The sequence below is a fragment of the Periophthalmus magnuspinnatus genome, chromosome 16 (genome assembly GCF_009829125.3).
Source record: "Periophthalmus magnuspinnatus isolate fPerMag1 chromosome 16, fPerMag1.2.pri, whole genome shotgun sequence".
In the NCBI taxonomy this organism is placed as follows: Eukaryota; Metazoa; Chordata; class Actinopteri; order Gobiiformes; family Gobiidae; genus Periophthalmus; species Periophthalmus magnuspinnatus.
This window is the reverse complement of record NC_047141.1, coordinates 27,016,351-27,041,210: the sequence shown is the minus strand read 5'-3', so window position 1 is coordinate 27,041,210 and position 24,860 is coordinate 27,016,351. Positions and strand designations below refer to the sequence as shown.

The 24,860-nt window shown below is 38.8% G+C and overlaps 3 protein-coding genes across 5 annotated transcripts; all 3 read right to left on the bottom strand.

Moving 5' to 3' along the window:
* Nucleotides 1–365: 365 nt before the first annotated feature.
* Nucleotides 366–7,733, bottom strand: znf687a (zinc finger protein 687a). 3 transcript variants are annotated; one of them, XM_033981393.2, is made up of 11 exons: nt 7,681–7,733; nt 5,350–6,999; nt 4,679–4,937; nt 4,443–4,603; nt 4,177–4,361; nt 3,918–4,094; nt 3,683–3,845; nt 3,480–3,602; nt 3,295–3,407; nt 3,107–3,209; nt 366–2,507 (listed from the first exon to the last, which is right to left on the bottom strand). In XM_033981393.2, exons 2-11 carry the CDS (start codon nt 6,976–6,978, stop codon nt 1,911–1,913), a joined length of 3,510 nt encoding a protein of 1,169 aa, XP_033837284.1. In that variant the 5' UTR covers nt 6,979–6,999; nt 7,681–7,733; the 3' UTR covers nt 366–1,910. The 3 variants fall into 3 exon arrangements, with proteins under 3 accessions (XP_033837284.1, XP_033837283.1, XP_055084139.1); XM_033981392.2 differs by having other exon boundaries at nt 4,443–4,937; nt 7,681–7,732; XM_055228164.1 differs by having other exon boundaries at nt 4,443–4,937; nt 7,688–7,720.
* A 180-nt stretch (nt 7,734–7,913) lies between these two features.
* Nucleotides 7,914–13,608, bottom strand: LOC117383307 (26S proteasome non-ATPase regulatory subunit 4-like). The gene is made up of 10 exons (XM_033980453.2): nt 13,523–13,608; nt 12,349–12,489; nt 11,777–11,891; nt 11,612–11,698; nt 11,465–11,533; nt 11,158–11,373; nt 10,969–11,077; nt 10,752–10,886; nt 9,962–10,017; nt 7,914–8,254 (listed from the first exon to the last, which is right to left on the bottom strand). The coding sequence occupies exons 1-10, from the start codon at nt 13,546–13,548 to the stop codon at nt 8,087–8,089; spliced, it is 1,122 nt and encodes a 373-aa protein (XP_033836344.1). The 5' UTR covers nt 13,549–13,608; the 3' UTR covers nt 7,914–8,086.
* Nucleotides 13,609–14,347: 739 nt separating this feature from the next.
* Nucleotides 14,348–23,864, bottom strand: LOC117383305 (phosphatidylinositol 4-phosphate 5-kinase type-1 alpha-like). Its single transcript, XM_033980451.2, has 16 exons — nt 23,784–23,864; nt 22,143–22,177; nt 21,886–21,978; nt 21,627–21,757; nt 21,433–21,550; nt 21,210–21,362; nt 20,816–21,115; nt 19,352–19,581; nt 18,375–18,458; nt 18,252–18,300; nt 18,023–18,107; nt 17,779–17,943; nt 17,576–17,708; nt 17,438–17,500; nt 17,250–17,349; nt 14,348–17,180 (listed from the first exon to the last, which is right to left on the bottom strand). Exons 1-16 carry the CDS (start codon nt 23,824–23,826, stop codon nt 17,178–17,180), a joined length of 1,785 nt encoding a protein of 594 aa, XP_033836342.1. The 5' UTR covers nt 23,827–23,864; the 3' UTR covers nt 14,348–17,177.
* Nucleotides 23,865–24,860: the final 996 nt, after the last annotated feature.

Sequence of the window (24,860 nt, the reverse complement as noted above, 5' to 3'; positions counted from 1 at the left end):
TGCACCTGATACTTCATGTGAATATTAACAATGTGCCCAAACTAGGAACCAGTTAAACGATTTGAAAAACTACAGACTTCCAGGCAAGACAGTGGACAGGGCATAACCGTTATTTTAATAGATCCATGGGCACAACCAACTTTTTAAGGTCCGTTCACATTGGTCCTACATTTGTGATTAAACTACCCTCTTTGGTTATATTTTTGAGACCATTTATAAACATTTTCTGACTTGCCAGGACAACAAAACAAGAACAAAAAAACCTTAATAAATTACTAATTTTTCCTGTAAGGGTTTGAAAATCAGGTCCTTCTGTTGTGAAATAAATTTTAAAAAAGACAAGATTTGTGTTGTGTTTTTGTGTTTTTAATCACATTTTAGCAAGAATTAACAGCAAGGTGTAAAAGCTGGTTATAAACTATTCAACTCATATTTTAACATAAAATTTAAACATTATATTAATATTTAGCCTCACACAAACGCCTTGAAACACATACCTTCACACGCATAATTACAGTGACTACAAAAGGATCCCAGGGTATCAAAACACGCAAACATATTTTGGAAGAAAGAAAAATAAATCAGTTATTCAGTTTAAGATTATAGACAATAGCATTAATTATTAGTATAAAATGCCTCTTTGAAACTAGCTTGTTGGGCTTGGGCAAAACATCAGTAAACCTGCATCCAGGCTAATTAGACCAAACCATAAAAACACAAAAGTACTAGAAGGTATAAAAATATTGTATTATTATATAGGGTTGCAAAATTATTATCACAATTTCTCGTTCTGATAGCAGTGTCAAACCAAATTATATGATCAATCCTGAGTAAAGAGTAAGGCCAAAGCGTGTTTCTTAGCCCTATTCAATTCAGATGTTTGTTTGTTTTTTTGTTTTTTTATCTTAAGATAGAACACCTTTAAACAATCACACTATGTAACTTTTACCACCTGCTTGACTCCCTGGAGATGCCCCACTGTATGGCATTAAATATATCCATCTTGTATTTATTAAATAAGTGTCCATATTGCTAAAAAATACCATGTAAAAAATGTGCATTATAGCTGTGGGCGGGGTTGTTTCTCCACAGATCTGACCAGTTACTTGGGCTAGTGATGTCACCAGCTTGTCTCCATGGAGGAAAGTTTAACATTCCAGGCAAAGCAATAACTTCTTCATGTGAGACAAGCAGGTGGCAGACACTACACTAGAAAAGTTACATAGCACACCTTTAAAGAGGACATATTATGCACTTGTATATTTTACCATCTCATCATTTCACTTGTGTTGCTTATAAACTGCAATATTGATCTAAAACAACCTAATGACAGAACTGCGCAGTAACTATTAAAACATGTAAGTGATTTGCTGCTCCTGGCCCAGCCCCTTTGAACAATCCCAGTAAGGACAGGGCCATGGGTGGAGACATGTGCTAGGTGCAAACTAGGGCTGTAGTTCTTCGACTAATCATTTTACTATTTAAAAGGATTTATAATGGGACAACAGCAGAAAAGAGGAGTGAATGAATGAGTAAGTTAACTAAAGATTTGGAATTTTTGGTATTTATTTGTAAAAAGGCAGATCACAAATTTTGTCTTTAGGTTTAGTGTTTTTGCGTGAACTCCCATGCAGTTGCAGTCAGATCATAGAGATAATAGTTTTGAAAGCTTTTGCCACACCCCATTTTAGACAGCTAATCGATTGGCAGGATGCCTTTAGTCGCCTACAACCCTACTCCAAACTGATTTTTTTTTTTTGAGAACTAAAGCCTCAAATGCAGGATTACTCAAACACACATGACTCGAAATACAACTCTGAGAAAGCTAATGATTAACCATTTTGCATTGTATAACATGTCTTCTTTATATTTAAGGCACTCCAAATGATTGTTACAGCTAGCGTTATAACTCAGGTAGTTTTCGCTGTGTTTCTCGCATTTATAAACGCCATCCCATGAGTTCTGAAGTGTGTATTAAGATCTGTCGCCTTCTCAAAGTGCTTACCACACACTTTACAAGCCAAGGCCCCCTCGCTGTCCTTCCCCTGAGATAAGGCGGGCGATTCTGGTGCAGAAAATACACATTTATTATCCTCATGGTTTTCGTTTGGAGAGGGGGTGGGACATGTGTTGGTTGTTTCTTGGCTTTCTTGATCTCTGACTCTATGTACGATAAAGCGATGGCGTGACAAAGAGTGGTTGGAGGTGAAACAAACTCCACACTGCAAACATTGTTGAGAGCTGCCACCTGCCCCTTTGCGGTGTTGGCTGATGTGCTCCAAAAACTCTGCCTGCTCTTCACACGTGTAGCCACAGGGGGCGCAACGAAAGCCTTTCTCAATTTGGGGGTCAGAAGACAAAGCAGAGGACGAACGCCATTTCTTCGCCAGACGCACCTCCTGTACAGACTCCTCCTCCTGCTCGGAATTTATGGCCGCTCTACGTCTGCGGCGAAATACAGAGCCACCATCTTGTTCTGAGGAGCTGTCCGCCTCGTCACCACCTTCCTGCAGTCACAATCAAATCAAACAATCAAACTTTATTTATGTGGCTATTTACAACAATACAAAGAAGTGCTTAACAGAAAAATGTGAAGAAGCACAAAAAGTCTCATAATAGCACTAAATAAGGCTGTTTGATCATGAGAAACATCATAAGCAAGATAATTTGGCAAATAAATGGAATCAAGATTATTTCAAATTACTTCTATAGTGAAAATTTACCTGTAAAGAAAGCATAGAGTTTTCTGACACTTCAAAACCAATGTATTACAACATTTTTTTTTTTTTATGAAATAGAGTACGTAATAACTGCAAATGCTATTTCCATTTTAATTACTTCCACAGCACTATGTCCAAACTATGAAAAAGTGTGCTATGGTAACAAACCTTTGATGTGATATAGACTTAAAATAAATGTTCCAAGCTTTATTAAAGGTGTGTGTGTGTGTGGGTGTGTGGGGGTGTGTGTGTGTGCGTGCTCTTGCTCTTTTGCTCTTTAACTTCTGAAGGACTAATGCCCAGTGATGAAGAAAATCAACGTTAAAACCAAATCATCATAAAAACACAAAAATTCAAATATTTAAAAAATTGAATCCACAGCTCACCATGACAAAGTCCTGGTCCCTCGCCTCAAGGGTGTGTCTCAGTTTAATGTGCTTCTCTAACATGGCTCTGCTGCTGAAGGTCTTCTTCATGTCAGTGCAGAACCTACAGACAATAAAATACAATGTAAATATCAATAATGTCAGATATTACAAGCATAGAATCATATTGATGCAAGTGAAAAACTGACTGGCATCTGAAACTGCGAGCAACAGTTTTGTGTTTGTCTCTGATGTGTCGCCTCAGGTTTGACGTTGTGGAAAATGAGCTCTCACATTTGGTACAGGGAAAATGCTTCCGTGTCTGAAAATAAAGTTATATATAAATATTGTTAACACAACATGCGTACTATAGTAACATGATACTTCTGCTCACCTTTTGAGGCGTTGCTTCTTTGGCTGGGGTGCTCCATTCTTCCCCTTCTGAGCTCTCCATCTTCACTGAGGGTTGTGACTGAGCCAGTAGAGGAGACTCCTGTTTGACTTTAGTGTGATGAGTCTATAAAAAATAAAATATCATTGATAAAAAATATTTTTTTCTATATTTTCTATTGCATACATTATAATGCTGTGTTATACCTTTAAATGATCCATTAAAGAAGATCTGACAGAAAACTGTTTGGGACACTCGGGGCATTTGAAGACGTGCACTTTCTGATTGGCTAAATGTGTGTCGAAGTGGATATAAAGCAGGTTTTTGTTGGTAAAAACTGTGTCACACATGACACACTTAAAGATGGATCTGCAAACAGAGATTTAGTCAACCACATGAAGAAAACATGTTTAATATTTAATATATGATCTATAATCTTACATGGCCTGGGTGTCTGTGAGTGTGGGGTGCTGAGCAGTGATGTGGTTCTGGATGCTTGGGGCAGATTTAAACGCCATGGGGCAAATGGGGCATTTCTGGAACATGTCACAGTGAGCCTGCTGGATGTGAGACTTCACTGAGTTTATGCCTCCAAACACCACCAAACAACTGGAGCACCTGTCAGAGCAGACAAGGGCCAGTGTGAGTGATTCAGAGGAAAAAACAAACATGAACATAGTATAAGCAGGAGATGGGGCACCTGTATCCGATGCGGCGTGCAAAGTGGAAGCAGGTCTCCTCCAGATGAGTTTTGAAGGTGGGTGGTTTGGAGGTGCCTCCACACTCCGGACACACATGTGGAGCAGAGTTCAGGTGAATACGCTGATGAGCTGCGGCACAGCAGCTGTTGGACAACAGCATCGGAGGAGAGCACTCTGTGCATGTCTGATATGAACAGGGACAATGGCAGTGACATACTGCATCAAATACTGAAAAATGTATAATATTTGTCCAGATTAAACTCACAGTGGTTTGAGATTTAAGTTCCTGAAAATGCTTGGCCACCTCTTCACCACCACTGAACTGCGTCTGACACTCTGGACATTTATGATTGCCGTACTGAACCTCCTCTGTTTTTCTGACAGATGTGGTGTTTGGGTTGACATTGGATAAAACAGATGATAGCACTGTAAAAAAAACAAAAAACAGAAAAACATGAGATACAAACAGGAAAAAGGAAGGACCTGGATAAACATACAGACCAGCTGCTGCTGCGGGCTCGTGCGGGCCGATCATTTGCTCCACAGGGACAGGCTTCATCACTAGATGTGAGCACTGCATGATCAGGCCTCTCTCCTTGTGCTCGCGGGCATGTAGCAGCAGACTGCACTTGTTAAAGAAGGCCAGGCGCTTGGCACAGTGGTTACAGGTCACCTCAATCCTCAGCGAGCGCCGGTCATAATGTCGTGCTAAACTCTGCTCCAAAGCAAAGGAATCCCCACACTCCAGACACCTGTAGCCCTAAAGAGAAACCACAACAAACTTACACTTAAATGGAAGATAGAAGAGAAAATTGATAACTTATATTTCAGAAATATGCTATTTTAACTAGCAGCAATTAAAAACATTTTGAAAGGATGCGAAAAATAGCTGATAAAAAAGCTAACCATAAGTGTATTTGTTTTTAAACAATTACATGAAAATTTTAAACAAAATAATAATAATAATAATAATGGCTTACACTTGTAATGCGCTTTTTTAAAGCCTCTCAAAGCGCTACACTATAGTCATTATTCATTCATTTCCACACTTGGTGATGGTAAGCTACTAAGGTGTACATCATAACTTTGCTTGAAAATCATCAATCATTCAATACTGACTACATAAAAAATACACAAAAGATAATGTCTGAAAAAATAAAACAACCATTTACCTGAGCTGGCAAAGAGAGGCCCCACTCTGCCTGGCGGGAGGAGGCTAGGTCTGGTTTGTAACTGGGCAGCAGATTTTTGTTATTTAAAATTCGATTAAAAGCTTCCACCAGATTGGTCTGACTTTTAGATATGATGGCTCCTGTGCTGTTGACAATAGACGCTGGTCTACTGCTGCTGCTGAGAGGGGGCAGTAGTGAAGGCAGAGGTAAAGTAACTCCTCCAGGTAGAGTTTTCTGTCCAAGACTACGTAGAGTTATCCCCGCAGCAGTGACTTTTGCAGTAGTTTTTAAGCTGATCTCAGGCGCAGAGGACAATTTTATCTTGGTTCCTTTTCCTGCTGTTGCTGCTTCCTCCTTGGATTGCTTCATTGATTTTCTTCTGGGCCTTGTGGCAGATTCAGCCTTTATAGTTTTCACAGCTTCAGTTTTGGTTCTTCCACCTCTTTTAGCACAACCAGCTCTGGCAGATCTTTTCATTTTAACTTTGACTGGACCCAGAGAAGGCGGATCTGTTACTGTGCTTGTGAATTTCTCCTCAATTTCAGAGTTCATCTCTTCTGTCATTTCCGCAGTATCCTTGCTTGCTTCACATTCCTTTGGTCTTTGCTCTGTGCATTCAGTGTTAGTTTGTGGCAGTTCAGGGCTTCTTCTGGGAACCAGCATCCCTGTTTCACTAGGGGGTGGACTTTCAGGGGAATCCCGCTCATCGATCACATGTTCTGGATATTTCTCATCTTTTACCAATGGAGGCGGGCAGGGGAGCGGAGCAGCTTGGCTCGGGGTACCTGTTTTTGCTTCATTCTTAAGATCTGAATTGTCCAACAGAGAAGCAGAAGATGTGTGAATGGAATTTGATATTTTTTCAGAAGAATCACTCAAATACAGATTAACATCTGGCTTATGTTTTAGTTTAGGTCGTTTGGGGGGTATTGCTGATTCTGCAGACTCTGGACTCTCTTGGATGACTAATGCTCCTTCTAAATCAGGATCAGAGTATTCCTCATCTGATTGGTTGAAATGATTTAGTCGAGTTTTGATGTTGTAGGGTGATGGGGTACTTGTATTTGGATTGCTGACCTGAGAAGGAGATAAAACGGGACTGATGCTTCCAATGGTTGACAACTTGGTATTAAAAAGAGGTTTTATACTGTCCTTAGCGTCTTGTGAAAGTTGCAGTGGTACAGTAGTATCATTCGTTTTGCTTTCATGTTCAAAAGTGGTTGATAAGGACCCTGTTAACTGTTGAGGTACTGGTTCTATATTAGACATTGTATTTGAGTCATTTCCCTTTAAGCCATTGGAAACCTTTGATAAATCTTCAATGTTGCATAGCTCTGGATCTGCAGCCTGTGAGTCCCCTTCTGTTGAATCATTTTGTGTTTTGAAATCATTGTGGACGCGTTTTTCTTTCTCAGTCCCTGGTGTATCTGTTCTCACAGTGTTTTTTACAATTACACTAACTGCTGGAACATCACTCTGGTCACTTGGATACGTCGTCTTGTCTTTCCCTCCTGGAGCTCCTTCTGTGTCACTGTTCTCCTCCTCTGGACTGGACTCAATGGTTTCAATGTCGGGGATGTCAAAAGCTGCCAACAAGTCATCAAAGTCTGGAGTCTTCATGTCTCCCATTTCCAGAGCAACAATCAAAACCTAGTAAGATAAGATAAGATATGCCTTTATTAGTCCCACAGTGAGGAAATTCCAGTATTGTACCGCACAGTTGAAGAACAGCAGGAAAATGGTAACATGCAATAAAACAAGATAATAGATAATAGCTTAAAATAATTTAAAAATAAGCTTCTAATAAAAAATTGTTATCATTATAGATATTTAGAATTGACTATAATAGTTTATGTTAAAAATTAAGCATATCTGCTTAAGCTTGCATAACTTCCTTTGTAAATAATATATTATAGACTTGTATGATACTGTGATAACTTCTATAGTCCATAAATTTTAGTTACACCTCAAAAACATTCAGTGTACGGAACCAGACCCTTATTTGCACAAAAATGCTCAAATTTAATTAGAGATGTATTGATTTAGAGTTAATTACACCGTATGCTTATTAACTGTTAACATTTTAACAACAGGATTTTGTCAAAGTTTGTGAAGTTCTCAAATGGGCTGATTTCAACAAGTGGCTGCTCCCGCTTGGCTAGGCTAGCAGTTAGCATTAGATACATAATACGGGAACCACGAACTGACGCTTTGACAGGATTAAACAAGGCCTTTAAAATACACAAATATCACGATTGCACGCCGCACTGACGTAGCAAACGCGGTGTAGTTGCTGTAAATAAAACAATTTCGTGTTGTGCATTGAAATACCTGCAACTTCGAAGGAGATTTTCGTTACTGTCGCACACGTATTACGTCATCACGTTAGGCGACACTATCGTCTTTGATGTCGTTTACAGTTTGCCTAAGTCATTACGTGATTTAAACAAATTTTTAAACTTAAACATGCAGCTAAATATATTTTTAATACTCAAAATTGAATCTGTTAGCAATGTAAATACCGCAACGCTTCCATTTTGCGTCAAGAAATATCATGAAACTGGTTACAATTTGAGGGTGGAATAGTAAAACCACATTTATTAAAGCAGTTTTAGTTGGTACAAAATGCAATTCTGCAAACTGAGTGGGTGTGGAAAGCATGAACAGACAATTGCCACAAACACTGGTACTCTACATGCATAACACATCATTAATAACAGTCCTTTGTAGTGAAGTTTTATTTCTTTTTCTCTTCATCCTTTTTGGGCTCAGGTTTGGGAGTCTGTGAAGCCAAAGACCCCATGGCGTTTCGGATGGCCTCGTTACTCGGGTCGACACCAGGGAGGCTCTCCAATACACTCTGCAGAAACTCTGGATCTTGCATGACATCATAGTCTTCCTCTTCCTGAACGAAGAGGACTGGTTATTAGTTTTAAAACTCAAGCAAATACACATACTGGTATATAGTGAGAAGTTTACTTTAAAATAATTTTCAGTTGTTAATAGGAATGGGACAAGATGGAATTACGTAACAGAATGGAACTCTTAAGTAGTTAGTTTTATCTATAATGAGTTGTAGTTCATAATTGGACCTTCTACAAATCTCATTATAGTACAGAGAAATAACATTTTTTTCCACTAGCACAAAGAAAAAGTCCCCACAATAAATTTTGATCCTCAAAAATGAGTATCAACTTATTGTTCAATAAATCACAGATGGAATATAATATTTATTGTGACAGGTCTACGACTGAGGGATTATAATAATAATGGCTTACACTTGTAATCAGTGTTGGGAATAACGGAGTTACATTATAACGGCGTTACTAACTGCGTTACTTTTTCACTAACGGAGTAATCTAACTAATTACTTTTCCCAGCATCCTAACGCCGTTACCGTTACTGACTATAAAATGTGGCGCGTTACTTTTAATTCAGTGCACTCTGCTCTTCATCAGTCTCTCAGCCGAGGAGCTGCAACGCGGCTCGGGGTGAGATAAAAGGCTTGTTTGAGATGAGGCGGGCGCAGATACTATCGCCGTCGATCGGTGCGCGGTGCATGCCGGTTAGTTTTGTGTCCAAGATGCCACCGACTTGCGCTGACATAACCTGTGCGCCGGTAACGGGAAGTTTTTGAGCAAGGCGAGCGCAGCAGCTCTTCACCGCCAGCGGCCGCCTGCATGGACTACAAACGCTTAATGCATGATGGGAAATGATGTCCTGTCCACACGTGCATCGACAGCTGATTGGATGGATAGATAGATAAATAAATAAAGCAATAGATATGTGTTAGAGGGATTGTGTGAATCTTTTAATGAATGTTAAAGAGTTGGATAAAGTTCAGTTTATGTTGAAATGAGAGTGATTAATATTTGAATACTGGGCAGAGAATTACAGTGTGTGGCCAGAAAAGCTTAAAGGTTTTGTCTTATTTTACATGGTTTACATTTGAATGCCTTAGTTTTGCAATACACTGCAATGATTTTCTTCAGTATTATAATGAAGAAAATATTTGAAGTGCAGTTGTCTGAAATTGCGTGACATGTTGATTTATTTGCACTTCAAATGACATTTTTTATATATTTTAAATTTTTGATACATTCTATAATTTACTTGTAAACAAATACAATATAGTGGCAATCTGTTAAAGTGAAATAAATGTTAAAGGTTCACATCTGTTGTGTTTTTATTGTTTTAACATAAGTAACAGCATAGTTACTTTGCCTAGTAACTAGTTACTTCTCCCAAAAAGTAACTGAGTTACTAACTCAGTTACTTTTTGGGAGAAGTAACTTGTAACTATAACTAATTACATTTTTGAAGTAAGATGCCCAACACTGCTTGTAATGTGCTTTTCAAAGCCTCTCAAAGCATTACACTATAGTCATTATTCATTCATTTCCACACTTGGATTACACAGACAGCAGCACTTAACTCTTTTATGCTCAATCCAACACATCGGAAAAAATCTCATAAGACACGGCATGTGCAATATTTGTGGCAATTTTGTCTCACAAGATCTTGTCCCGTCCCTAACTGTTAAATTGAACTGTTTGACAATTCTATTTAAAAAAAAAAAAAAAAAAAAAAGCTCTGGTAGTTGTGAGTGTACCTTCACTTCAGTTGAATCCAATGTGTCTCCTGTGTCCATGCCCTCTGCACCAAACTCTGTAAGGGAAACAAAAAGCAACTGAAATATTTCTGTTTGTGAGGTTACATAAAGGAGGTTCAAACACATAATAAAAATTTTAATGATTTTTATGTTGTGTTTTTTTTGGTGTGTTTAGTTCCGAGTTGACACTTTTTGTTGTCCTAACTGCTTTTGTATGTGACACTTGTGCTGACAAGTTAATATGAAGGTTCTATTTGATAATTTATTAATTTTACTTATTTGATTGGGATGATGCATGGTAACGAACAGACATGATACAACATGAATTTAAAAACACCAGATTATAGCCAAAGGCCAATTTCCATCTGTTGTCCCAAGGGCTGGGGTACCAAAAGGACCAAAATAAAAATTGCACACTACACTCATTGCACATTACACTCACTGTACAGTTCCCATTATTGCACCATACAAAATATTGCATATTCCATTCATTGCACAGTCCCCATTATTTCAGTCAGTTTGGCCACCCATTCAAGACACTTACATTCCCAGCCCCAGTCCCTCCATATTTTGCCCTTACATGCAAAAACGTCTCTATAAAAAAATTAAAATCACATTGCCAGTTACTGGTCTATTTTGGAGACTGGATTGAGTGAGCTGAGACTGCTGTTATTTTGCTCTTGTTTTGATATGGGTTACGGCCTACAGTAGCCCTTGTGTTCAGAAAACAAACAATCAGAAGTAATTTGGCATGTTTCCTTACAGCAGGTGTATATAAAATAGTACATACCCTCTGCTCCCTGCATGGACATTTGCAAAGCATATGCAATCTGCTCATCCTCCGTCATGCGACTGAAGTCTGGCAGAGCAGGTTTTCCACTGTCTGATTGAGGAACAGACATCTTCAAAAGAGTTGCCTCAGATTCTGCAAAACAAAAAAACATGCATAAAACAAATAAATGGACAAAATTATTTTACTTTTATAAATGATTAGATTAGCTCCTCACCGTCTGCTTCAGGTGCAGAAATGCCAGCTTCAGCAGCTGAAGTCACAGCTGCCCTGCGAGCTTCATCTTCTTGGCGTTGTCTCTGTTCTTCCATTGACACTCTCAAAGCCTAAAAAACAAATACATTCCTTAAAAATGCATACCCAAGTGGAATATAAATTTTTCAAACACTGTTGTTATAGGTTGTACCAAAGCCAGTTCTGGATCTGCACTAGGATCAACTCCAAATTCAAAGTCACTGGCTCCCAAACCCAAGACTGCACCTCCTTCTCCAGCCAGGATCGGGGAAGACAGAAGAGCATCAGCCAGACTTGGACCTGGAGGAACTGTAACTAAGTGAGAGCCCACGCCTTCTTTGCCGTTCAATGTATTAATGAAGGCTGTCAATTTCTCTGTGTTTAGCTCCTATAAAATAAGTGAAATTAACAATAAACATTTACAACTTTACATTTAAATTGGATAGTTAAATTATTAACCCATGTGTGCTTTCAACTACCTCTTCTCCAAAGTTAATAATATCAACATTGACTTTCTCTTTCTTCAAACGCTTTGCCATCTTCACTAGCTGCAAAAGAATTCAAGAAAATATTAAGATTTATAACAAAATACATAGAAAACATTTATGGAAAACAGTAGGGCTTACATCTTTTTCATTGTCCTCCACTGGGCTGCCAACAAAAGCAATAATGCGCATCTTATGGTTTTTACCCTGCCTGTGCTTCAGAGCCAGCTATAAATAAGGAAAACCCAAGGTAACAAGAAATTATTAAGATGATAGCATCCAAAAAAAATAAACTCCTGAACTCACATGTGCCACCCTGATGCCTGTGCAGAAGCTGATGTTTCCTCTGGGCTGAACTGCATGTAGCTTTGACAGAATCCTGCCTGTGTCTGGGGTGAGAGTGGTCAACACCTCACAGTTGCTACAAGGTAAGGCAAGTTTATTTGTATAGCACAATTGGTACACAATGTAATTCAAAATGCTTTAAAGAATAAGAAAGACATTAAAATCATAATAAAAACAAACCAAAACATACATTATTAATATTAAAAGAGAAGAGTACAGAATAAAAACGTTTCAGTCATATGCACAGCTAAACACAACCATTTTGAGCGTGGATTTAAACATTGTTAAAGTAGAGGCCTGTCTCACATCTTCAAGAAGACTGTTTCAGGTTTTAGCTACATATAAAAGTACTACTAATAATAAGTAAAAAAGATCATTTAGAAGCTAGGGGTAGTGTACAGATAGAACTAAATTGGCAGTGTAACTATATATTGTTGAAGTGAAGTTGTTAAAGTGAAGTTCTGATGTGTTCAATTAAATAAAAATCCAGTTAAAAATGTACAATGATATTCTATGAATTTGTTGAGTCTTACTTTGCCATGGTGATCAGCCCCACATTGTTCTCAGGGTTGCTGCGGGTTTTGGAGTGACAGACAATATTCACAGCATCCTGTTGTGCTTGGAGTCTCGTGGGCAGAAAGTCTCCATTGCGCATGTATTCACTGTTGTCCACACTTAAAACAGAATAAACAATTGTTAAGGTTAGATAAAACGGGGAATGTCAACAACAGATGACAAATTGTAAGAATAATGAAGTTTGCCCAGAGACTTATTCTGCAAGACAATACTGTGACAATTTAAGGCAGATTAATTCAATGATAAAATATGAAGGAAATTATGAGGCGTCACCATAGTCAGTTTTAAAGTTAAAAAAAAAAGAAAAGAGCACGTAATATTGTCCATTCTCGACATACTAGTGGGTCAGTATATAATCTGAGCGCCTTGCAGTGCATTTTTCTTGGCTTAGACTAATTTTCAAGCAGTTTTCTTTATTTTGGGTAAACAAATGACAACATATTGCCCCCTTTACTGTTGGCGGGTATCAAATTGTCAAAAAATAGAGACACCTGGGATATTTCTTGCATGAAACTGGGTGAAACACAGGGCTCAAAACTGTGTCCTTAATTAAAGACGTCTAGTCACCCTGACATAGTTCCCACAATAGTGGCATTTATAAAAGGGAAACAAAACAGACCCAGCCCTGGTATTTGAGCATTTGATCTTAACAGCAGTCTTCAGGTTGAATCAATAATGTTTTGTAAGTGCGGAAGTGGCAGACTAATTAAAATGGCCAGCATTTCAATGTATTATCTTATTCTTACTGGACCAAATCATCTCGGAAGCCTTAGCTAGCTACAGAGCTAACAAAACACAAGTCTCCTGCTCCTGTCAAATGAAACTGATGTAGCGCAAACAAACACCGACGTACTTTTAAGACATAAAATCAAATAATAATCTAGTTCACTGGAGTGGCAATGTTATAGTTTTACATTATTACAAAATTTTCGTCCTTTTTTGCCCGTTTTTGCTTGACCAATGCTAACCGTGACTCAGGAAATAAATGAACGTAAAAGCTCATCCCTTTACAAAAATCACTCCCCAAACCACATCGAAATATAATACTAAACTTTAAAAAGCACATATATACACAAGTGTCCATCTATCGTATTAAAGATATTTTAAAGTTATTTCAAAAACATTTCTTACCAAACCATAGTGCTTTCGAGCACCATCTTGGCGACTTAACCTTTTACCTTTTGCGTCATCGTGATGGGGGCTTATGGGTAATGTATGCTCTGCCGCTCACGTTGACAACTTTGGAGAAAGACTTGTGGAGCTTGTGTAGATGTGAGGCTGTAAGCAGCAGTTGCTAGATTTTCTAGTAAATTAATAAAAAAAAATTAAAAAAATTGGCCACCTAAGCAATAATTACAAACAACTTATTTTGAAAAATGCCCACACTGCGCTGCAACAGGCCGCTGAAAGAGCTGTGTTCACACCAGGCTGGAGTGGATTTAGTATTTTACGCGTTTATGTGTTCAGAAGTCATGAACACCTGTTTGTAGTCCATACAGCCCGATCTCATGTGAACATTTCAAAGTTTCACATCTGTGTTTAACTCCATACCACATGAAAAATACATTATGGAAAAACAAAAGTTGTCCCTGAGGCAGTGTTCAATAACTGGGGCAGAGAGGCAGAGTTATGTAATCAGAACTGGGTAGCAGCAGAAAGAGACACTGACATTGCATATTATTTAATAGTGTTTGTGTAATATACTTATTACTTGAGACACTGGGTAGAATGAAAAGATACTCACAACTGAGCTGTAGGTTGAAAAATCGTGAAATGTTAAAGGTTAGTAAAATTAGGTCAAGTACTACTACTTAAGATATCAAACTTTGGGTTGCATGATTATTATGTGGGTCCATGTCTAAAAAAAATTGCGAATAAACCCACCTCTCTATGGACAGCAATTGCACCATTAATTGGTACTTTCAAACTTTAAACAAAACTCATCAGAAAAGAGAATATATTTTAAAAATATGTTTAATCCTTTAAAATCATGTCACCACCACATAAATAAAACATGGCAGAAAGACAAACAGCACATTATGAATGAGAAGGCATTTCCGTGACTTGTATGTACATATACACAATTTACACAGATTAAAAATATAGTATTGAAGCATAGAGGACACCCAGCAACACTGGCAATGCAGCCATGTGAACATTCATGTAAAAAGCACAATCATAATGGAATATGTCATATCTAAACATGAAATATAAAAATGAATTTATAAAACTTCCCCTTCATAGGCAGCACATGCTATCAAGTCTCAGACATCCTTCTGTCAGTTACAGTATTTGAACAATCATTTAAGGACCATATACAAAAACCTGCTCAGCCACATCAGTCTCGTTAATAAATACACTCTTCTGAAAATGTCATGGATTGCATTTTATATTGCATTGATTTAAATGTAGTGTTCAAGCATTATGTACATGCCATACATACTTCCACTGTACACGGGATAATCTTATTAGATAAAATACACTTCACCTTTTCATGTTTGTTTTTTTTTCCTTTTAAACCTTTACGTTTTAGTTTTAATCCTTCATTCTTGGGAGTGTTTTTCTTTGGTGGTTGTGCATATCAAATTCCTCAAACGTAAACATAACTTCAGATAACTTCAAGTATAGTAAACAACATTAAAAAAGGGTGAGATGCCACTGTTAAACAGACTTCAGTTTGAAATGCCAAGGCTTAAACACTTTATTTGTACACTACCTTTAATCCAGTGTACCTACTTCATTAGGTACATGGTAACCACATGTAATACCTCTTACAATGTTATTACATGTTACTTAATCACAAGTAGTGTAAATTAAAGTGTGACTGACTAACAGTTATTTTACAAAGTCTGGGAACAATAGATATAAGTATTATCTGAAAAACATTAAAATTTTAGAGTTTAATCTTTACTCGTACTTCAACCCTGACTATCTTTGGTGCCTCAAATTCTCAGTCCGTATTCCTCCATTGTGCTTTCAAAAAGGACTTCTTTCTGTTTGTATCCTTACCTTGCATTGCCTCAATCTTTTATACTACTTAATAATATACATTAGATGAGATGATTTGGAAGAAGAATCTCCCAGGACCACTCAAGTATCTCTTCATGAAATGTGTTCATGGTTGATAGTCAAACAAAAGTGTCTTATTTAGTGTCAACAGAAACAGCTGTGTAGAAGCAGCATAAGACTATTATTGTACAAAAACTAGATCCACGTCGCATTCAGTCGTATTGGTCCAAGCGCGGATGAGGGCAGGGTTCATTTCTGTTACCAGCAGAAATGATTTATATGAACACTCTCACAGATCTGATGTCAAAATGAAGTTTACAATAGCTTGTATTGTGGCAAAGAGAAACTGAACTACTCTCCCCCTCTCAGTCGAGACGACCCGTGACTCGTTGGTCCACACAGACGGCAGTTTGAACAGTTTGGCTGTAGTGATAAGGCAGATTTCAGCACAAATTTAACACCAAACTCAGAGATGGAGCAGCAAGAACTACTCTCCAGCAATGTTATACAATTTGTCTCATTAGAGGATGCATACACCATTGTACAGATGCAGCTCTCCAAGTTACTTAAAAAATACTAGTGTACATTCAGTAGTGGAAGGGATCTTAATAGCACCACTGTGCCTTCCAGCAGGAAAACTACGACTAAAGAACGGAATTTAACCCTAAACCAGTAATGTGTTATCACGGAAGGAAATGATTGAAACGCAAACAGCAGCTTTTGGAACTATATAAACTATTTCATTGGATTTGCTCCAGCTCCTGAGATCACTAATTGTGAACCTACTTCATACACTGCCTGGGCAAAAAAAAAGTTGCCACCTGGATTTAACTAAGCAAATAGGTACGAGCCTTCTCTAGTTGGTCAGGTCTAGGTTCAGCAACAGTGTGTGTGCTCAAAGAATGAGGTCAGCTGACACCTGAATATACTGAATGACCAGGTTATTCCATCAGTGGATTTTTTCTTCCCTGATGGCATGGGCATATTCCACGATGATAATGTCAGGATTGATCAGGCTCAAATTGTGACAGAGTGGTTCAGGGAGCATGAGACATCATTTTCACACATGGATTGGCCACCACAGAGTCCAGACCTTAACCCCATTGAAAATCTTTGGGATGTGCTGGAGAAGGCTTTGTGCAGCGGTCAGACTCGACCATCATCAATGCAAGATCTTGGTGAAAAAATAATGCAACACTGGATGGAAATAAATCTAGTGACACTGGAGAAGCTTATCAAAACAATGCCACAGTGTGCCGTAAACAAAGTTAAATGAAATAGAACACACTACTATTTCAATGAAAGAGTAGTGTGTGACCTTTTTTTTTTGGCCAGGCAGTGTATATTCACCTACACAGAACCTGTCCACTCACAGTGTCTTCATACAAGTCCACACAACAAACTCACATCTGTTGCCCACCACACTGTCTGCAGAATGTTGAACGTTGACCATTTTAACTGAGGTGAAAAACAAAACTTTTATGCGAAAACTTCTACAGAGCTGCCAGATCAGGGCCTTCTCAGGGGCACTTGAGAGCCTGGTTTGGGAGCTCGGCTTGGGGTCAGAGTGAAAATGAAACTACGCACAGTGATGGTGAAGGCTGAGAAAAATGGATCCTGCCAGAGATTTTCACCTTCACATCTTTATCAGCATCAAAAAAGAGCAGACCCAAATGTGCAACTGCACATCCAGGAAGGATGGGTCGCTCTGAATGTCTCTTTTACACTCACACCACTCGTCTCAAGGACGACCGATGCTATGGCACTGCGTTCGCTTTTACTGTGGACAATTTAAGAAGATTAGACACTGACTGCAACTACTGTACTACTACAAACAGTGTTGACTTACAAAGTTGATGTTAGTCTCTGGGATAACATCAGAAAGTGAAACTACATCTTCGTTTCCTGATGAGTTGTCAGTCACATTTGCAGGCCCTTCTGCATCCAAACTGTAAAACAAATAGCAACAGGAGTCAATTACAGTAAGTCTGAGTTGTTGTTTTTTTGAGTGTATAGAGGTCATCGGGTCAGCTTTACCTGTGAAGAGCGATGTGTTCATGTTCTGTATTCTCTGATTTGTGCACTTCCACCCCAACAGACCTGAGCAAAGGAAAAATCATTACTACACCGTGGATAAAACATCACACGTATGTAATTAGGGGTCTATTGAGATACCGTAAGCGAGGAGACGAGGTGGTGACTCCTGTGCTACCCACAGATGATGTGGAGAGGTTGGCCTCAGCCTCAGTGGGGCAGTCTGAAGGGGGAGGGGTCCTGGGGAGCAGATCTGGCCGGCCTGACTGCACACCTGCAGATGAACAATAATGACAACTTGTTCACAAACATGTGTCTGAAATAAAGCTTTGACTGTTACTCACCAGCCTCTCCCTCAGACTCGGTGCTTTTGAAGTGAGAATGATACACTATTCTGGGTTCCATGGACTGTCCTGTGTGAGAGAGAGGGGTGGGAGCCCCTAGTGTTGGAGCCCTCCTGAGCCCACCGGGAACCCCACTTCGACTCTTCTTAGATGGAGATGCTTTCACTGTAAACATCAACACAAGTCATAAAGAGCAGTTCAAAGTCCTGTCCTGAGATTTAAAATGAATGTACTTTGAACTCACAGGGGATTTTCCTAAAAACAGTGTTGCACATGAACTGTTGAAATCGTTCAGCATAGAAGCCTGGTCTGTGTACAGACACAGTGTCCTGTGGAACAAGAGAAAACAGCATCAAATGTATATATAAAATAAGTCAATTAATCTTAGACCTATTAGCTATATTTTATTGGCAACTTACATTAACTGTGATTTACTTCAAGTTGACAAAATACTATTCAGCCAAGTATCTTACCCCATCATGGACTAGTGCCTTCCAGGAGTGCTCCAGCTTTTTGATAAATCTGTGAAAAACTTAGATGAGTCATGATGACGCATTAAACAGTGTGATAATAATGTGAGCAGATGTGACACTAACCTGTAGGACTGGAGGATGTCGATGATGCCGATGTAGATGAGCAGCCTCTCTCCTTTTGAGTTTCGACCTGGAATCCCGCCCATGCTGCAATGACAAGTCCAGAGCGACAGCACTCTGCATCATTCAACTGTTACTGACCAGTGTCCACTCCAACACAGCACTGAGGGCAGTGCTCTATTCACAAAGAAACTTTATACAGTCTGCGTTTCCCGTAGATTATATAAAGTTAAATGCACCTGACACTCACTCAGACTGCTCTGACAATGCAAACTCTGAGTAAAATGAAATAGCTTTATATTTCCAAACAAAACCTATTAATTGGTGACATGGTGAGTATTAATTGGCAACACATAATATATTTAGATTGCCATGTTACCTTTCATTATTTTTGAAAACATCTTTATTGAAATGTTTAATTTATAAAATTTTCTTTGACACTCCCCATGCCAAGTCAATCCCCCGTCAGAGAGCACAACACAGTCCACCAGTGAAAATATAGCATATTACTTTGTATCCAGCTCTTATATATTCATGAAAAATGGCTGTGTGGGAGCATGGGCAGGAGTGCTCCAGAGAGGTTCCTGGTTACGCAAGATTGTGGGCTGAGTCTTGTACGGTCTCAAACTGCAAACCATAAGGAGGGTTGAAGTAGTTCCCGGGAGAGATTGCAAGATTACTCAAACATATAAAATCACCTCAGGAATGTTTTTGATGAGGGAACATTATAACATGGTAGAAAGCTCCAAAAATTCTATTTAGCATGATACCCCCTCTAAGTTTAACTGAATTATCATACATCTAAATTTAGCCTCTCAAAAGACCCATGATTTTTGCGGCATTTATAACTAAATGAAAAGACACAAAAATAAATTGTTGGTATTTGCTTACTTGATCAGTTATTTGTTATTATAGACATTATCATCACATTAACCATAATCACCTCCACAAACTCTACTGAAAACAACAACTGGACTCACTGGTCTTCTGAGTCTAGTGCCCCCTTCCCTCGGGCCTCTCCCTGGATGGACTCCATGGCAGTGCAGTACAAACTCTTCTGGGCTTGGGGGCGCCGTTGGTCTGGGGTCACAGCGCCCTCTGACCCCCCACTGTCTCCAGAGTAAACACGCTCTCTCTCGCGGTTAGCCTGGTCCATGTTGTGGATCCCCATGAGAAGACTGTAGTCCATAATCTTAAAACTCTGTAAAAGCTGAAATACACAAACAAATGAAATATGAAGCATATGGAAGGTTATTTGTTTAATCAGATTTTGAACGGTAAATGCTTTTGAATTTCTCACTTCTCACAAAATAATTCAAACCTGTTTATAGAAAGTCATTCTGGAGTTCAATTGCTAAATTTTAAAGTATAAATTTTCAATGCGTTTAAAATTATAAATGTGAACTTTTAAATATTCAGCACAAATATTTTCAAGCCTCAAATTCAACAGTCAAAATTGTAAAATTGCAGTGAAAACATTTGCAGGAAATAGCAAGATGCCAAGGCATTAAGCAATCAATCATGTGTAAGTGAGAACAGAGGCAGGCCATTTCGTATTGTCCTTTCTCTTTTGTGGGCAGGGCTTATAATTAAGGAATCAAATAAATGAGGTTAGCTAAGCTCAAGCGCTGATTGGTTAGAGCTGTCACGTGGTACGACATGAACGAGCATGTGAGTAATACGAACGAGCCCAACTGTCGTGAATGTTGCACAAGTTTAGAACATGGCTCTGAAGTGCCTTGGAAGCATAGACATTATAATTTGTAATTTGTAATGTATTTATTATTCGCTTGTCTCCTTCGCGGCCGGTCCGCTCGCTCTTGTTGTGTCTCATGGGGGGTAGCTCAACTGCGCATGGTCCATGAGCAGGGAAGAACCGAATGTACCTAAACTCGCGACATGCGCCATTGAGCACGGCCCATTGACTTCAAGGAGTGGCTTGAAGCCACAGGCTTGGGCCAATTCTGTCCAATCAGACTATCCCTACAGTATTTCCTGGTTGGTACCAAGTTCGAGCGACACACTTAAGGTCGATTGCTTATGCCTTGGCATCTTGGATTTCTTCAAATTTTTTCACAGACAATTTTATGCTCTGAATTATGACTGTTAAATTTGAGGCTTGAAAATATTTGTGCTGAATATTTAAAAGTTAACAGAGTTAAAAGTTAAAAAGTAAAATAAAAACATACCAAAATAGTATTCAAACTAGATACTCATTTGCCCGTGTCATCTTGAACTTTAAGTATTATGACCAAACGTGGAAAAAAACATTATTTGCATTGCGAATATTAATGAGAATGAAGATGTTAATATGGAGATGGTTATATGGTATAACTATACAGTATCAAACTTCACAAGATTAAATTTTTGTATCGTGACAACAGCATAATGTTTCATTATACATTTTCTGCATTCATAAATACAACAATACAGAGAGGTCTTACCAAACAGTCTCTCTGTATGGTCTTGCTCAGAGCATTGTAGTTGTCGGCCTCCATCAGAAGTCCATCGGGCAGGTCCTGAATGAAGTCCAGGTCTTTGTATGTGGGGACGGCCTTCTCTCTCTCTTTGGGGGATGCCCGCCTCTTGTAGGTGGAGCCCTTCAGGTCATACTTCAGGTGCATGGGGATGATCCGCGGTAGCAGGTTGTTCATCACTACGATGCGGATGTTTTTTCCTCCAGCCTGGACGCAGTACAGCCCGTAGAACTTGGGCAGCAGAGTGCGCTTGTTTTGGTTTATGTTCTGCAAATCAATAAAACACATGAAAACAGTTAGTCACCTTTAGTAAGGATAATAATAATAAATTGTAGATTAGAAATTGTCTACTGAGGCCCACCATGAAGTATCCGGGCAGCAGCTTCTGCAGAAACTCTGCCTCTTTATGTTGAACTGTTTTAATGATGAACTCATCATCACTAGAGACATAGAAGAGTGATCCACTGGCTCCAGGGTTAGACAGCTCGATAAGGGGCTCATTACAGAGAGAATACTGTAACATTAAACAAACATGTTTATTAAAATGTCCACACAGCAGTAGTTACACTTTCAAAAACACTAACCAGGTAGTCATCAGGTCGAATCCCAAACAGTTCTCTGAAGTAGCGAAAGGCGATAGGAGCATAAGTTTTGAAGCGAAAGTCACTGTAGTGATGAGCAGGTGTCAGGTTACTGCCTTCACTATTAAAATAGAGGAAGAGGACATGCAGTAAACTACAGACATAAACAAGGAAATGTCAATATCAAAGAAACAAACCTGGGGAAGAAAATACTTTCTACCACCACAAAGTCCTGCATGAGGACGTCTCTTTCTGCCTTTTGACTTAAGCTGCCGACTGTGTGTGCAATGCCCAGCTGAATGGCTCCTTTGAGAGCTGAAGATGTAGTCTACCAAATAAAAACAACACACAATTAACCTGCTGATAAATGAAAGTAAGTAAGTCTAATACACTGATCCAAAACGGTTTCTCAGAATGTGAATTTAAAGAGTAGGCTGAGCCCTTTTCAGGCCTGACCTTTTTGTAAGTGGTCTCTCCTGTGGTAGTCTCAACCCCTCGGTGTCCGATGGTCTTCTTCATGCTCTGAGTGGTGCCTGAAGAGCCAGGCATCTGTAGTGTGACAGGCACTGGGTTATTATTCATTTCATAGTGTTTTTTTCTTCATTCAAACGGGCATGCTTCATTCAAGCATTTAAAATGGAAAAACTACTTTAAGAGATGACTGATCTTCCCAGGTCTGATAGGAGTTAACCAAGTCACTAAGGTCTACTTACATCAGATGGGGCCATTCTTCTGATACTGCTGGCCCCTGAAAATAGAGAAACAATAAAATAGAATATTATTTTAAATTCAGTGAATCAAAGCCATCAAATCACATTTGTTAACAGAAGTTGAAAAAGATGGTTAATTAGAGGTTATTTTCAGCTGTGGCCGATGACTTTGAGGCCTAAAATAAATGTGGGTTATGTTCCAGATTCATGGGACTCCCAGAAGATATGGCTCTGCCACAAGTGCTCTACAAAAACACTCCAGCAACCCATTTCAGCATTCAAAAACAGGCCCAAGTCACATGATGACACACATACTGTTCAAGTTAATGTACATAAAATGTGTGAATTCTGAATCACTGATTTCCATGCACATCGTCACAGTTTTCAGGACAAACTGTGGCCTGCAGGGACACACTGGCTACAGCCCACATTTCTCTTAACTTAAACACCAACACACACTGTAATAGCCTATCCATGCAGCTTCTCATCACACAGAAACCCACACCATGCCAATACCTCGCTGTAAAGCTCTCCTCCAGAACTGAGTCCTAATATCTGTGGAGCATGTCACCGAATAAATAAACACAGCACCCAACAATACACTGGCAACAATATATTCATAGCCCAGTTTTGTCACTTGGCAGATATGAACCAGGTGTAATAATAACAAACATGTCACTGTCAGAGGCGGAGACACCAGCAGGCTATAATCATGATTTGGCCTGAAGGCTACAGTCCACCAGATTCGACAAGGAATTAAGTCTAACCCAATTAGGTTGTCATAGCAGTCCTACACGACAATAAACAAACCATCTGTTCATCTCAACAACACCCAGACAGCCCCGTGTACTGGCCCCAATCTCAGCAACCCAAACACAGATCAACATGTCTGTCTGTCTGTCTATATACCTATTTCTATATATAACGCAATTGGAACAAAGTTTTACATTATTCTTATACTTACTCTGTGTCATTTTAAGTGGGTAAATGACTCTACGGCTGTATTCATGTTGGTTGAAGTTTATAACAAAGGTAACAGCCTTTGGGGACTGGTAAAATCATATTGAAAGTAGGGTAGCCTTGTACAAAATGATTGAGTCGTGAAGTAGTGGGGGTGTAACCACATGATGAGAAGGCATAGGGAAAAAGGACTGCGGATCTGCTATCCCAGTTTGGGTTAAAATCAGGGCCTTGGTGAAATCTCGACTCCTACAGCAAACAAATATAATACACAGTTTCTTATGGTTGTATTTAAATGTATACAGTTAACAGCCCTGATATGAAAGAGCTTTAGCCAACGTGGTTTGAGGGATAGTTTATCTGCTTCTTGGTTAAGTGGCTCTGATAGTAAAGATAACGCGACCAGCTAAAGAGATAACACAGTAAACTCAAGCAAACGTGGGAAAACTGTTTATAGTTTGTTGTGATCACTGCCTGTAGTTAACCGTTGTTTTGCTCATTTGTTTTATTTTTAAAGATACAATGCTAGTTAGCTAATTTGCGCTAGCTAACCGGCTCGGATCGATCTGATGAAGCAGCGGCTGCATTAACGCACAGACATCCGTTTTTGTACAATATTCTACACTTATCGGACCCGTCAAACATAGCAAAATAGCTGAGAACGTGTCAGTTTCTGTAAAATACCTGGAGGGGCTGTTGATCCTGATTCTGTCCCCGCAGACGCCATTATTATCTGCGGCTCTCAGTCCAGTCCCGCTGCTCAGGGATACGCATACGCAGCGCCATCTGGTGGAGGACGCTGGAAGTGCACGCCTCTACTGTAAATAGTGATACTGTCTGTATGATTGAGGATTTTTTCCAAAGAAGAAGCAAAAAGTGGGATTCTCTCTCTGGTTTGATGGCTTGAAAAAAAAATGGGGGGAAAAAATCCTTATCAGCTATAGCCACACTATTATATATTTTTTACTTCTAGTTTGCACTGTTATCCTGTCCCTATTTTGTATTTATATTCAATCAAGGCCTCATTTTTATTATTTATTTATTTGTTTATTTATTTGATAGGCACAGTGCACATTAATGAACATCAGTACATCAGAACAGATGTAAATATGAGTATATTTGAGTCTATTTTTTTAAATTATTTTAAGCTATTTATCTATTATCTTGTTTTATTGCATGTACCATTTTCCTTCTGTTCTTTAACTATGCGGTGCAATACTGGAATTTCCCCACTATGGGACTAATAAAGACATATCTTATCTTATCTTATGCCGAATTTTAGCTACAAAGCTAGTTTTCATCCGTAGTCCCTAGGCAGGCAAATACATAAAAAAAACAACATGCAATACAAACAGCACAAACAAAAGTCTAGTGGTCACATGACTGGTTTGTTTTCAGCCATAGTTTCAGTTGTGTTTTAATCCTTATTTTATGCATGTTTTTAATATTTTAATAGTCTGTATTTTTGTTGTTTTATGTTTATTATGCTCACTGGCAATGACGTTTTTTTCTAATCTGTCTTTGATAATGTATACATTTATTAATGGTATATCTTTTTCTTTTTATTTTGATTACATGCACTTCACATTAGCATCTGCACTCCAGTGTCTAGCAGCTGCCCTATGGGTTTTTTCCACTGTCATCTCTTAGATACATACAGAAGACCCAATTATAAATATGCACCTATACATTTGTTTTTGCATTTTATCACCTCAAACACCCACATTTTACAGTCAATATGTCTGTTGAGAATAGGTGTTT

Bases quoted from the DNA above. Each gene is read 5' to 3' on its own strand.
- znf687a (XM_033981392.2), bottom strand. From the start codon at position 6,978: ATGGGAGACATGAAGACTCCAGACTTTGATGACTTGTTGGCAGCTTTT. The intron at 3,210-3,294 runs GTCAGTTTTTCA...TATTGTCTGTAG, and splicing joins GCTCGCAGTTTCAGATGCCA to GTTCTGCACTGACATGAAGA. The intron at 2,508-3,106 runs GTGAGCTGTGGA...TTGTGACTGCAG, and splicing joins GGGACCAGGACTTTGTCATG to GAAGGTGGTGACGAGGCGGA.
- LOC117383307 (XM_033980453.2), bottom strand. From the start codon at position 13,548: ATGGTGCTCGAAAGCACTATGGTTTG. The intron at 11,699-11,776 runs GTGAGTTCAGGA...CCTTATTTATAG, and splicing joins CAGGCATCAGGGTGGCACAT to CTGGCTCTGAAGCACAGGCA. The intron at 11,374-11,464 runs GTAGTTGAAAGC...CTTATTTTATAG, and splicing joins TTATTAACTTTGGAGAAGAG to GAGCTAAACACAGAGAAATT.
- LOC117383305 (XM_033980451.2), bottom strand. From the start codon at position 23,826: ATGGCGTCTGCGGGGACAGAATCAGGATCAACAGCCCCTCCAG. The intron at 22,178-23,783 runs GTATTTTACAGA...CTCTATTTTCAG, and splicing joins AGGATCAACAGCCCCTCCAG to GGGCCAGCAGTATCAGAAGA. The intron at 19,582-20,815 runs GTAAGACCTCTC...TGTGTATTTCAG, and splicing joins CCATACAGAGAGACTGTTTG to CTTTTACAGAGTTTTAAGAT.